This window comes from Nyctereutes procyonoides, unplaced genomic scaffold (assembly GCF_905146905.1).
Source record: "Nyctereutes procyonoides isolate TBG_1078 unplaced genomic scaffold, NYPRO_anot_genome, whole genome shotgun sequence".
Taxonomy (NCBI): Eukaryota; Metazoa; Chordata; class Mammalia; order Carnivora; family Canidae; genus Nyctereutes; species Nyctereutes procyonoides.
This window is the reverse complement of record NW_026575133.1, coordinates 8846955-8860797: the sequence shown is the minus strand read 5'-3', so window position 1 is coordinate 8860797 and position 13843 is coordinate 8846955. Positions and strand designations below refer to the sequence as shown.

General features: G+C 43.3%; 1 protein-coding gene across 1 annotated transcript in view; it reads left to right on the top strand.

Annotated features, from left to right (window-relative positions):
* The first annotated feature begins 2162 nt into the window (after positions 1-2162).
* Positions 2163-13843, top strand: part of COL17A1 (collagen type XVII alpha 1 chain) — a 51001-nt gene continuing 39320 nt past the window's right edge. The window contains exons 1-5 of the mRNA XM_055346341.1: positions 2163-2354; positions 7479-7541; positions 9583-9627; positions 11341-11445; positions 12479-12610. Coding sequence (XP_055202316.1) covers positions 7490-7541; positions 9583-9627; positions 11341-11445; positions 12479-12610 — 334 coding nt within the window. The 5' untranslated portion in view covers positions 2163-2354; positions 7479-7489. The remainder of the gene's footprint in view (positions 2355-7478; positions 7542-9582; positions 9628-11340; positions 11446-12478; positions 12611-13843) is intronic.

The following is a 13843-nucleotide window of genomic DNA, read 5'->3' as shown; positions in this document are numbered from 1 at the left end:
TCCCATGGTTAATGAGGCCTTGTGTGATCTAGCCCCTGCTCTCGCTCTAGCTTCTCTCCCATTGCCACCATCTCTTTGGTATACTTTCACAGATTGGCATCACTTTTCCTCAAACTTACTTTGCTTCTTCTACTTCAGAGCCTTCTCAAATATTTTCTTCTCTGTCTAAATTCTAGAACAGTCTCAACCCCTCCTTTCACCTGTATGACCTCAGTTCAACCTTTCTCTGTCAGTCTAAATGTTACCTTCTTAGCAGGATTTGCCCTTTGAACCCTACTCTGGATGACCTCTCCTCTTCTCTGATAAAATCCAGCATTCTGTCTTTATAATAGTTATCACATTCTTAATTGTATATCGATGCATAATTATTTGTTATGAACATCATTTGTTATAAATTTTATCCCCCCACACACTAAAATTCAGATGGTGAAACCTAACCCCCAGTATCTTAGAATGTGATGATGATTTGGAGATAGAGCTTTTAATGAAGGAGTTAACATGAGGCTGTTAGGATGGGCTCTAATCCAATCTGTGTCCCTATAAGAAATTAGGACACATAGTGAGACAACTGGCAAAGCCCACATGAGAACACAGCAGGAAGACAGCGCTCTGCAAGCCAAGGGAGAGGCTTCAGGAGAAACCTAGCTGTGACATGTTGGTATTGGACTTCCAGCCTCTGGAACTGTGAGAAAATTCATTTCTGTTGTGTCAGCCACCAGAATTTTGTCCTGGCAGCCTTAGCAGAGTAATAGATGTAAGGACTGTCTTCTTCCTCTAGACTGTGAGTTCTGTAAGGTTAGAGAATATGTCTGTATTTCACCACTAAACTCTCAACATACACTTTAATTTCTGGTTCTGAGCAGGAGTCAACATGTGTTTGCTTAATTCATGAATTAATGAGTAAATCAATGAATGATGTAGGTTCATTTCAGTTTTATGCTGAAAGCTCTCCATCTTCCAGATTTCCAGTGTTCTTCTCCTATGAAATTGACAGCAGACATTGAGTATTTATTTGGGTAGGCAGGAACATCCTAGAAAACAAGAACCTAGTAGTGTCACATTGTAGGTCATGGAAAGGGTTCTGAAGTGTGGGACCCCAGGCAGAATACTGGGAGCTTAGGAGCAAGACCCCTGCAAGTAGTGCTCAGTGGTTGGCTACCCTTTTACATGGGGTGATTGCCCATAATCATGGGGTGTAGACGTGCATTAGTGTACACTGCAGGAATCCTGCGGCTCCCCTCAGGACTGAGAATACCACCTAAGTGACTTCCAGGTTCATATGTCCCATATGACCCATATCAAGAGTCTCAAGCTAGTCTACAGGGGTCCTGGAAAGCCAGATACTAAGCAGGTATTCATGAGAATTATGTAGATTGGTGTAAATTGACTCTTTAGAGAAGTCTTATGACTCCACAGAACGTAGCTGAGACTATAGGGTTTCTGGGAGTCCATATTTGTCTTTGGGTGTATGGAGACCGTGTTGGCCTGATTTGAACGGCAAAAAGTCTCTTAACCTTCCTCAGCAGTTATCTCTCCATTATTTGGTGGCTAGATGCCTAAAATCTTTCACTAATGTTTCACTCTTTGGAGTCAATATCATTAAACCTGGCTGCCCCTTTTTTAAAAAACGAATCCCTATACCAGCAATTGTTCCACATTTTAAGTCATTCATATCTTATTCTAAATGAGTTCACCCATTTCCTCCAGGTGGGCTTGACCAGGCTTGGGTCAGAATGAGGGAAAGAGGGCAAAGGCAGATGTAGGAGAAACAGGTCTTGAACACTGCCAACTTCACAGTTTTTCTAGGAATCAGACACTCTGCCCACAGGCCCCCCACAAGCCTGGCCACACCATGAGTCCTGCTCCTTGGGATTTTTACAATTCTTTGGCCACAAGAAAGGGGAATATTGAGTTGTGGCAGTTCCCTGGTTATGAAAGACAAGGAAATTAATGGAGGGCATTTCCTTTACCTTTGTTCCTTTGTCCCCACGGACCCATAAATGGTTAATCGGCCTACTGTGGTAGGAGAAACTTTCTGCCTCCTGTAAAGTTTGATTCCTGGAGGCAGATCTTTTTTAAATGCAGCAAGTGTCAGATAATTGGAAGGGTGGAGTAATTGTAAACCCCGACACACCTTTGTCAGGACTTGTTAGGGAGCAAAGAACTGAAAGAAACAAGGGGGAGAGCAGGAGAGGTGAACATTTTTGAAAGATCACTCAGCTCTAACACACCTGGGCTGGGTCTGGATAAAAAAAAGTGGGGCCTGCAAACGTCTTGGAGAAAACATCAGGAGGAGAAAGAGAGAGGGGGGTTTCTTCAAAGTTGTTTCCAGTCCCTACCAGTTCTCAGAGAAGGTAAGTTGCAGGAGGGAGTCACCCTTCCTCCCTTCTTCTGGGACTTTGATTGGACATTTGCTATTGAGAATTTAAGTGTTTGTTGGAGAAAACGATATGAAATTATTAAGGTGCAAGCATTGTGGCAGAAGCAGTTAATTGATCACAAAAAGTTACTTGAGTTTCTGCAGTCCGCCTAGGGTGGGTCTTTTAAAGGAACAGTAAGAAAGACTCATCTTGGGGGAAGAAGAAAAAGGCCAGTTGAAATAAATTGGGGTCTCGTGGCCACATTGTTTTTCTTTTTTGGTATTATTTTCAGTATTGTTAAATGGCTCATGTTAATAGTTTTATTTAGAATGGGATAGAGTTATGATTCCTTCAGTCTCAAGCTCTCGCTCTTGCTCTCTCTTCTCCCTCCTACTTCTACTACTCTACTACTATTTCCTTATCTTCCCTTGACAGCAGAGAATATCTCCAAGGGGAAGGTAAAGTGTAGGTAAGTGGAAGCTTATACCAGCAGCCCCTGAGCCCTAGGAGCTGACGTGCTCCCTGGGCCTCTGTGCTGGAAGGTTCTGATTAAGCTTAAGAGGATGGACAGACATGGTTGTTTATCACACTCTCAACATACTGCCTCTAATCTAAAGTAAAGTGTAATATCTTAAATGATATAATTCATCCAGGAATTTCCTGGAGTCAAATTTAGACCAAGACCAACTCCAGTATCTCACCGGCCCACACTAACTGCTCAATGACAAATTACCACTTTGCTTTTTGGAGTGTAGGCAAAGCATCTGGCATATCACTTCATCCGAGTAGCTGTTAATCAGTAGCTAATGGTCGGATTTGTTCATGTCCATAAAATAGAGTGAGGTTTTTAAAAGATAGTCATTTGAGAAGCTGAACGGTTTCTCCTCACCCCCATCTGCTCTTAGAACTAAGGCACAGATCTGAGTCCACTCCTTATGGGTGCCCTTCAGAGAATCAGAGGCACCAGCTTTACTCTGTGCCCCTCCAAGAGGCCCACACAAATCTGATCAGAGTTTACATGGGGACTGTAAAAGAGCCTTGCTTCAAGCTTGGGTAGAAGCTCAGATTCGTGAAACTGATCCCACCTAAGAACCAACCTCATTCTTAGATTATGCTTGCCCAAAAGAAGTCTAGGTCTCTGTGGTTTGGCTCCTTTGCTGTTATTAACATCAGCAGGATTTCCTGAAACACGTCTGTAAACAAGTCACAGAATCACAGAGATGGTGCCCAAACTCCCCCAACCCCAAAGTATGGAAATCAAGGATGCCTACCTGGGCAAGGTGGCACACCCTTTGCTGAGGTTTGTAGAGACAAAAGCCTCTGAGACAATGCACCCTAGGGCACTGATTTTCCTGGCCAGCAAGCAAACTGCTTGCTTCATCTGTGTTAACAGATCACCAGTAGTGGATGGTTTTCTCATGCTTTGACCATTTTGTTGTTTTGTTTTAAAATTTGAAGCATACAGAGATGGGAGTAATAGAAGCTGTAAAAATACTTGCATTTCCTTAGCAGAGGATAGGAAGATTCATTCTTAAAATAGGAACTAGAAAACACTTAGTCTCTCTACTCCCTTCCTTAGTGAAGAGCAAGTGTCTTATGGGTCATTAGAATAAGGTCTGTGTCAGAGCTGACTGTCCCTAACAGTGGTTGGTCCTTGTTTTTACATTCGCCACCCATAGAATAGTTAGTTTTAGGTGAATGTGACATCATTTAAATGCAGTGGAAAGAAAAAATTCAAAAGAGTAGAAAAATGATTTTGAATTGCATTTTCCTGCATAAGAAAATATCTCGGGATCATTTTCTACATCTTCTAAAGAACATTAACCATGAAATAACCACAAAGCAGCCCCTTAGAACTACGGGTGGAAATTAGCATAATTTTGGAATTGAGAACCTAGAGACCTACTACTCTTCCTTGGCTCTAGTGAAATGGCCTAAACATCAAAGAAGTTACAATTAAAAGAGTTAAAAATTATGCTACTTGACAGTGCTTCCATTAAGTAGTGTTTTGGGGGAAGAACACACTGGTGAGCTCTCTGGGAGAGGCAGGCTGGGGCATGTGCCCGGGCTTGTAACTTTCCTTTCCCTAACTTACACTTCTTAAAACTATCTGCACGAGGAATGTTTAAAAAGGAAGTCTGTGGGAATACTGTAGGTCCCTATGGGACCAGGTTTGTGCCTCGACCCATCACTTCCCTTTTGACGACTCATTGAAAAACACTTTCATCTTATGTCTGGTTTAAAGGAATCTACCTCCCCGCACAACTGCCACTTCAGACTATCAGTGGTAAAGTCAACAGAACTCCATCCTGTGTATTCCAGGCCCAAGAAATCATTCTGGATAGCCAAGGGCACAGCTGTCTGAGGGGCTTCAGGCTGAAAGAGAGACAGGGGCGCATCCACCTGCACCCACCTCACACCCATTCTCTCCCGGAGCACCTTCTAATAAGAAGCCTCCAGGCCCTGGAGGAGGGTATCTGATTTCTTAGCAGGTGGTCTCCTTGTGCCCTGCGGAAGTTGGAGAACTCTTGGCATTTTGCTGTATACCTCAAGGCTCCATCATTAGGACTTAAGAAAAAGATTAGCAGTACCTAGAAAAGTGGGTTATTTTTCTGAGTACAGAGAGAAGAAAACACTCACTAGGTTTGCTGCCTGGAAATGGAGACCCTTATCAGTTGGAGCCATCATCAGTCTGCCTTGATGGCTATGAGTCAAATAAACCCATCCAAACCCAAATGTACAGCTGCTGGCAGCAGCTTTCTGTAGAGGATCAAAATACACAATAACTTGTGGGAAGTAAAACTTCCATGGCTTTTTATAAACAGTTCCTTTCCGGATAGTATTTCATATCAGTTCAAGTGCCACCCTAGGTGGTTCCCCACTAGCAGCCAGGTGCATTTGAGTGTTTAATCTCCAAAATGCCTCCTGGTCCACAGCTAATGACCAATTAAAAAAATAAAAAAGAAAGAAAAGGCAGAGGGGGCTTCAGAGTTACCAAAGGCAATTGCTGCTTAAACAAAAGATTTCAAAGAAGGTATCTGGTAGCATGTAAGTTTTCATGACAATAGTCATACAGGTTGTAGTCAGAATACAGACACAGACACAGGCCAGGCTTGGCCTTCTAAAGAGGCTGGACTCCCTATGAATTGTCTATGCAGCCCCTCCTCTTTGGCTCCAGGAAACATACCAGAGCCAAAGCCACCTTCTGTGCCTTCTCAGATCCAGTCAGGAGTTTTTCCATGATGCCTCATTCTTTGCCTAGAGCTGCATTTAAGAAACTCCCATGAGCAGGAAGTTGGCACATTCAACCAGTCCCTGAAGCTAACTGTGACGACCTTGGTTCATTCCACTGGGTAGCCGAGCAGCTGGTCTCCTGTGGCCTTGGTTTTCAGCAAGGAAGTCACCCAAGGCATTATGACTTTCATTAGTCCTAGACGCTTTCATTTGTGTGGATCCCTTCCTGCATTTAAAAAACAAACAAATAAACCTTTAAAAATTATATTTTATCACTGCATTGAAAGAATATAAACCAGGTTAGATTGTGTTCATTTCTCCTTCTGATTTTAAAGATTTTTCTTTTTAAGATTTATTTATTTGAGAGAGAGAGCAGGTGTAGGAGCGGGACAGAGGCAGAGAGGGGGGTGAGAGAAGCCTCATGTAGGCTCTCCACTCAGCACAGAGATCAGCATGGGACTGGATCCCAGGACCCAGAGAGGGTAACCTGAGCCAAGATCAAGAGTCAGTTGCCTAACTGATTGAGCCACCCAGGCGCCCCATTTCTCCTGATTTTAATTTTTTTTTAATTTTTATTTATTTGAGAGAGAATATATGAGCAGATGGGAGGGGCAGAGGGAGAGGAAGAAGGAGACTCCCGGCTCAGCAGGGAGCCTGATGTGGGGCTGGATCACAACCTGAGCTGAACACAGATGCTTAACCAACTGAGCCACCCAGGTGCCCCTCTCCTTCTGATTTTAAAAAGAAATTAAAACTTTCATGGGCCCTTAAAAGTATGATAGGATTAGGTACTGTGCCTTGTGTGCCTAACAGCTAAGTTGACCCTGAAGTCATCAGGCCATCAGGGGGAAAAAAGCTGAAAGGAGAAATCTTCAAACAAGGGGCATCCTGGGCAGAAGGGGCTTGCCCAGAATTCTAGAATCCAATTTGAACTGCACCCAAAAGGGGAAGGAAAAGTTAGGGGAAAGAGAGAACTACTAGGAAAAGCTAGATTTCAAGTCCTCCCAGATGTGGGACTGGGAAACACAGGAAGAATGTTGGGATGGAGATCCTTGTTGTGTAACCCTGTGTGTGTAACCCCCACCTCCACTCCTACCCCGAGCTTCCTACTGTCAGATGGCCTCAGTCCTCTACACTTCAGGACACAGTGGACAAGAAAACCATTGGTTTTCCCTTCCAGAAGCAGTGAGTGAAGGGGGAACATAGATAATATACAAATATGTCTTTTCCTACATACTTCCGTAGGTCTTACACATTTTCTTCATATATTTTTCCTTCTCATGTCTGTAAATTAGTATACTGGGGCTAGCTTGTTATGAAGGGAAAGCTCCATATTGTGATAAGTGTTAAGTGCCATACAAATACCAACAATACAATATTTTTTTTCCTGATTTAAATCCATCAAGCATCATTCTCCCATCTAAACTCTAAATAATGAAGCATGAATGTCTTATGTCCATCAAGTTCCATATAGACACTGAACATTATGGGATACCACAAAATGAGTTCGTTAGAAGTACCAAGTGCCTTGACCCACATCCAGCTATCTGTTACTTTGGCGAAGAATGGAGATTTTGCAAAGGTCAGGGCACCACGTCTGTAATCCCGATAATGCTCAGCAGGGGGCAGCCTGGTCAATGAGATCCCAAAAAATACACCCCATCCAGAAGAATAGAATCCAAAGTGGAACTATTAAATGACTCTCTCTTACAACTGAATCAAGGAGTGGAAAGGACTCTTGTATAAAATATGCACAAGAAAGAACCATGACTTGAATTCTAGGAGTCAAGTGTTTTTGGTTCTCTGTTTCCATAGTAGGGACCTACACTTCCTTAAAATGATGGTAAGAATCATGGCTGATCATGATTTCTGGCTTTTCTGCAGGTGGCGATGGTATGGATGTAACCAAGAAAAACAAGAGAGATGGCTCTGAAGTCACTGAAAGAAGTAAGAGCATGAGATATATAATTTAATAGTAATAAAAAATATCGGAAAGAGTAATTCATGCCAGATTACATTGCAACTTGTGTATCATTTCTAAATTTTTTTTCATTTCTAAATTATTTATAGATTTTCTTGGGTTGTTTTTTTTTTTTTTTTTTGCTTTTTTTCACCATATCATTTAAAATGTTTTCCTAGTCTTTACTCCTTCCCATGAGATAACTTTTGTTGATTTTAATATACCTGTAATCAAAATGTGTTCTGCTTTTTCTTCAAAAATGAAAATTACCATTTTGACCTTTAGTTTTCATAATCAGCATTTTAAAAGGCTGCATAATATTCTGTGGAATGAATTTGCCATAAGTCATTTAACCATGTCTTTATTTAGAATACAGGGCAACAGAAATCTAAAAGAATAATATCCTACTTACTGCAGGGACAAAGTTAGTGTCACTGTTGCAATCTACACCGAAATTGAAAACAGGCACATTCCTTTTGTGAAACTGCCCAAATGATAAATTCAGAGACATTTACACTGTCCCCTAAACCATTTTAAGTCTTTCATTTATCCTGTGACTTTCATATATCTCTAATAAAAAAAATTCTGGCTTCACGGACTTGAAACTTTAGGTTAAGAAATAATTTATTTTTATGTGTCCAACAATCCCAAAGGTCCACACAATGAGAGGTTTAGTGAAAGCTCAAGGACTGTTATTTAAATCAAGCTGCCATTTTAGTCTGAAAAACCACTTCCTGTTATGCATGGAATGCATTTTCTGCCATAGTCATCACCTCATGTTCCTGCCAGAGCAAGGAAATCAATTGGGAAAATACCGTGCAAAGAAGGAAAGGGGTGGGGGCAGCAAGACTGGTGCAGGATAGAGCAGTATCTCGTAGAACGGCTTAAATTGGCAGAAACCATCCTGCACTTTTTCTCCTTTCACCATCCTTACTGACATGCATGCACACAGGGACACCGTGCATGCACATTCACCCAGACATGCTTACATGCACACCACACACATGCATACACCTGGGCACGTGCTCATGTATACCATGCACACACATACACCTGGGCATGTGCATATACATACCACACATGCACATATAGCCAGGCATGTGCACATGCACACACTACGCAAGTGTGTTGTTAAAGACCGTTGACCTCAGCTGATTGTTCCTCCTTTATGTCCCACACACAGGGAGGTGGTGATGATGGTCACCATCAGAGAACAGAACTGGCCCCATTGTGGTTTTAAGAATCCACCCACCTCCCCATGTTGCTGCAGGGGAGAGAGCGGTTCAGGAAGGCAACAAGTTTTTCTTCTAACTGGTGTTTAAAAGATACAGGAGACTTTTATAACCTCCATGGATTCACCATCACTTGAGAGTCTAGAGAAACTCAGTCTGGGGAGGCAAAGGGGCTGGTTATTCAAGTCGGTCTTTGATGCTCATCTGTCTCTGAGTCACCAAGCACCAAATGTGACTTACCAACCCCCTCCCCACCTTCCTACAACGCCCCAACTCAGGGGTGATCCTGAAGATGTTAGAATGATTTATGTCCTTTTGCATCCCCAGTTGAAAAAGAAGCACAAAGTAATTATCCACTTCACAGTGAAATTAGGATAATGCACTGGCCCCCAGCTGGACAGGGTGACCATTTGGAAGGGGCAATGCAGACAGAGTGTGGCTCGACACACCTGAGAGTTGGCTTGAGGCCTTGGTCCTCCTCCAGAGGTGAATCTAGGTCTGGACTGGATCTAATTGTTAAATGAGAGGCATGGATGCCAAGGGAAGTCATCCTTCTAATCAGGGGGTGACTACTTTTGGTTCCAAAAGGATATTTTCCAGGTACATTAAACCCCATTGTTATTGCACATATTTTCATGTACAGAGGGTCAGATCCATACTATAAAGCACAAGTATACAAAAATCTATGTTGAGCCTAGTTTAAGATGTTAAGCCTATGACAGATGTTAGACCTTGCCAAAATACAGGGAATTCAGTGCATTATGTAAGATCTTATCTTTTTATTGTCTTTTTCTAGTTATCACGGAGACAGTAACCACAAGACTTACATCCTTACCACCAAGTAAGTGACTATTGAGAGCTTTCTTCTCAGTAAGGCATGTGCGAAGGACTCCACATATAACCTTTCCCATAGTTGTTCACTCTTCAGTTGAGCAATTCCAAAATATCTGAAATCTCTTTTAACAGCTATGTTGACATTAATTGATATACCACAAAATCCACCATTTGAAGTATATAATTCAATGATTGTTAGCCTTATGAACCTTAAAAATAAAACTGCCAGTTATTTTACCAGCAAAATAGCACAGAATCACAACCTGGAACAAACAGCTAAGACAGAAGCAGAGGCAAGTCCAACAAACAAAGGAGAGGAACATTATTTTAGGGAGAAGAAAGAGGAAGCTGAGATATGTGGTTTATTTTTTTTAATAATAAATTTATTTTTTATTGGTGTTCAATTTGCCAACATACAGAATAACACCCAGTGCTCATCCCGTCAAGTGCCCACCTCGGTGCCCACCACCCAGTCACCCCCACCCCCCGCCCTCCCCACCTTCCACCACCCCTAGTTCGTTTCCCAGAGTTAGGAGTCTTCCATGTTCTGTCTCCCTTTCTGATATTTCCCACTTATTTTTTCTCCTTTCCCCTTTATTCCCTTTCATTATTATTTATATTCCCCAAATGAATGGGACCATATAATGTTTGTAGATATGTGGTTTAAATGAAAGATCATTGGAGAAAAGCAAGAGTTCGGGGTGATGGATGGTTTCTCATTGGCCGAGTTGCAGGCGAAGTAGATTTTCCGTAGGAGAGGCAATGTACATCTTTCCCTGTTGGGGCCTCTCACTGATGACTCTTTCCTGTTGAGGATTCTTCTGTTGGGTCTGTAAATGACCTTAAGCGGCATGGCTTCCCTCTCAGCCTCCCCCTCTGGCATCAGTTCACTTTAGAGAGGTTTCCTTTTGTTAATTTTCACAGTATATTTACAGAGTTGTGCAGCCATTGCAACAATCTAATTTTAGAACATTCCACCGACCCAAAAGGGAACTTCATGACCCTTAGCAGTCACTCCCCATTCTGCTGCCCCTCTCCCCAGCGCCCCCTAGAACCACGAATCTACTCTCTGTCTCTATAGATTTACCTGATTGGACACTTGTATCAGAAACCTTATCCAGCCTGAGCGCAGGATAGGAGAAGGGAACCACCAGTCAGGCTTCTGTCTCAGTCCACTTTTTTCCTGAGGAAGTCCTTAGGTTTAGTGGATTCTGTGTTAGAGAACCAAGCCCTAAAGCTATACCCCTGCACCTCCCAAGAAGCCTGGCTTGCAGAAGATAGGGACAAGAAGTCAGAGCTTGACAGGCTGCCACATGGAAGGCCAGCAACACAGAGCAGTCACTCACCCCCTCAACAGGTCTAGTGGCTGCCATGTCTGTGGCACTGACCAGGCGATGTCAAAAAAGCAAGCCCAACCCATGTCCTGGCCTCCCAGAGCTTTTTTATCACTCAGCTGTCTTTTCTAACACTTACGTTTTACTAATGAGCAACTTGCTGTGCTCCACCCAGAAGACTTTCCTATTAAATTGGGTGGAATATTTGCTCTTGACATTTCTATCAAAACCAAATAAATGAGAGTATGGCAGCTTGCACCTGTAAAGGGACTCCAAACCAACTGGGTGGTAGGAGATAAGCCAGGGGTAGTCTCCACAGCCAAGGAGGAAGGGACCCCCTGGCTTGACTCCACCCATAAATTGTCATCTGCTTCTTGTTCCTGCAGAAGGGGGAACCAGCAATGGCTATGCTAAAACAGGCTCTCTTAGTGGAGGGAGCAGGCTAGAGAAGCACAGCCTGACACATGGCAGCAGTGGCTACATAAACTCAAGTAAGTGTCTGCTGGTGGGAGGGATTGGGGGAGAACTTTTGGGGATGGGGGGGAAGTCCTACAGTCCTACAAGGAGTGGGATGGTCACAACTGCTTGTCATCCATTCCAAATGCCCCAAATTGCTATGTTACTGACACACATCCCAGCCAAGGTGATACTTTCAAATTAGTCACATTCGAAGCCTGCTTACTTAAGAAGCCTGCTTACTTAGGATGGGATCAATTTTCATTAAGTCCCCAATATAAATAACAACAATCAAGAATGCTTCACAGGGAGGTGGCTCCTTTCCCACTGAATCACTCTCTTTAAGCCAATTCTTTTAGGGAAGGGTGTGCACACAAGAGGGTTTACAATTTGCATTAACAACAACAACAAAAGAAACTTAACAACTGGGTTACTCTGCTCAGAGGAATCTAGTGGCACACAATCCCACACTGAGTTTCCACTGGGCAAGCATCCAACACGGGCCCATTGTTCCCAATGAAACACTCTTTCCCGGTAGCTTTCAAACCCAAATGAGACAGAGCAAGGCAAAACAAAACAAAACAAAAAAACAAGCACATATATAGCCCCTGAAGCCATTTAAACCAGCTTGGATTGACACTGAAAAAGAAGACCCAAGACACACAAATAGCCAGGTTGACCAAGAGGAGTGGTTGCCGTTGGCTGTCAAGGAACACTTCCGTGTTGGATTGTACTCTGGTCCATCCAGCAGTGAGCTACAATTAAATGCCAGGTCCTCAAGAAAAATCCTGCCAAAGCCTCTCCATTGCCATGTGCAGCCACATCCATGAAGGGCCCGCCTGCCTGCCTGCCTTCCATGGTCAGCTGGGGAAGGGCAGTGGCAATGATCCCACCCCGTATTTCTGAGCAGCCCTGGAATGCCCAGGTGGACCCTTTCAGCACTGTTCTCTGAAAGTCCTCTGGGCCCTCTGTAGGGCCCCCTTCTCTTTCAAGCAGCCCAAGGGTAATCAATGTAACTGCAAGCCAGTCCGAAGTGCTCTGAGAGTTTCTGATTTTCCCCACTTGCAGGTGGAAGCACACGAGGCAATGCCTCCACCTCCAGTTACAGGAGGGCTCATTCCCCTGCCTCCACTCTGCCCAACTCACCAGGCTCCACCTTTGAAAGGAAAACTCACATCACCCGCCATGGAACATATGAAGGTATCAGTTCCACAGATTTTATTTTATTTATTTTTTTTTTAGAGAGCAAGAGCAAGGCAAGAAGGGCAAAGGGAGAAGGAGAGACAAAATCTCTGCACTGGGCATGGAGCCCATACAGGGCTCAATCTCATGACCCCGAGATCATGAACTGAGCCAAAATCAAGAGTGCAACACTTGACCGACTGAGTCTTAGTCCCACAGATTTTTAGAAGAGAACTACTCTCTCCTCCAAATAACTTCATTCACCCTTCAAAGATGGAATGATTGGCCACCCCTGTCTAGTTGTTTCTGCTCTCACCTTTCTCTTCACTCTTGCTTGTATGTGGTTTGGAGTGTTAGGGTCCGGAGCCGCAGGCCTCAAGGAAAGAAAGAATTCTTGAGAAGTCTTTGGTGCAGAAGGGTGGTTTTATGATAGCCCGGGGACAGGACCCATGGGCAGAAGGAGCTGCTACCCTGGGATTGTGAGGGGTGATCAATTATATACTTGGGGCTGGGGAAGTAAAGACAAAGGGAAGTTCCAAAAGGATTTTCAGTGCTAAAGTAGATTCACAAGATATTGGAGGCTGGGCTATTGTCAAGCTAAGGTGGTTTTTCCCTCTAGAAAGGCATTGGCAGTAAGACAGTTGGAAGCTTTCTGGAGGAATGTTCTACTCTGTCTGCCTCAAGTATTTGTTATAGGTTGTGGGTTATAAGAAATTTAATTTTATCTACATTCCTTCTGCCTTGTTTTCCACAGAAGTTTCATTTCTTTTACAGACTTAGAGATTTTATTGATATACTTGCCCTCTTATTCATTCATCCTTTTAGTATTTGACCACATACCTACCGTGTGTTTAATGCGGTGTGGAACACCTTAGTGGACACAGTAGGGGCCAAGGGCAGGCTGCCCAAGATGGGCCATTTTGGCATGAACATTATTTTGAGTTAAAAACAGTCAAAACCCAGCAGATTTGGGAAAAAGCACTTTACCTCTCCCTCAAATGCCTGTTTATACCAAGAAGATTCCCTTACCTAAAACACTTACCTACATGAGGCAATTTTTGTTTCCCAACCATCACTTCTCACCTTCCCCCTAATGGTCTTTCTATCCTTTGTATCCTCAGGCCCTTAACCCTCTCCTCAGCTCACAGGAGCATCATGTTGCCTGTCTCTGGAATTTCTATGTCTTTGTGGATTCCCTGTATGTACAAAACTAAATCTGATTTTCTCCTTTCTCTGGGTAATTTGTCTTAT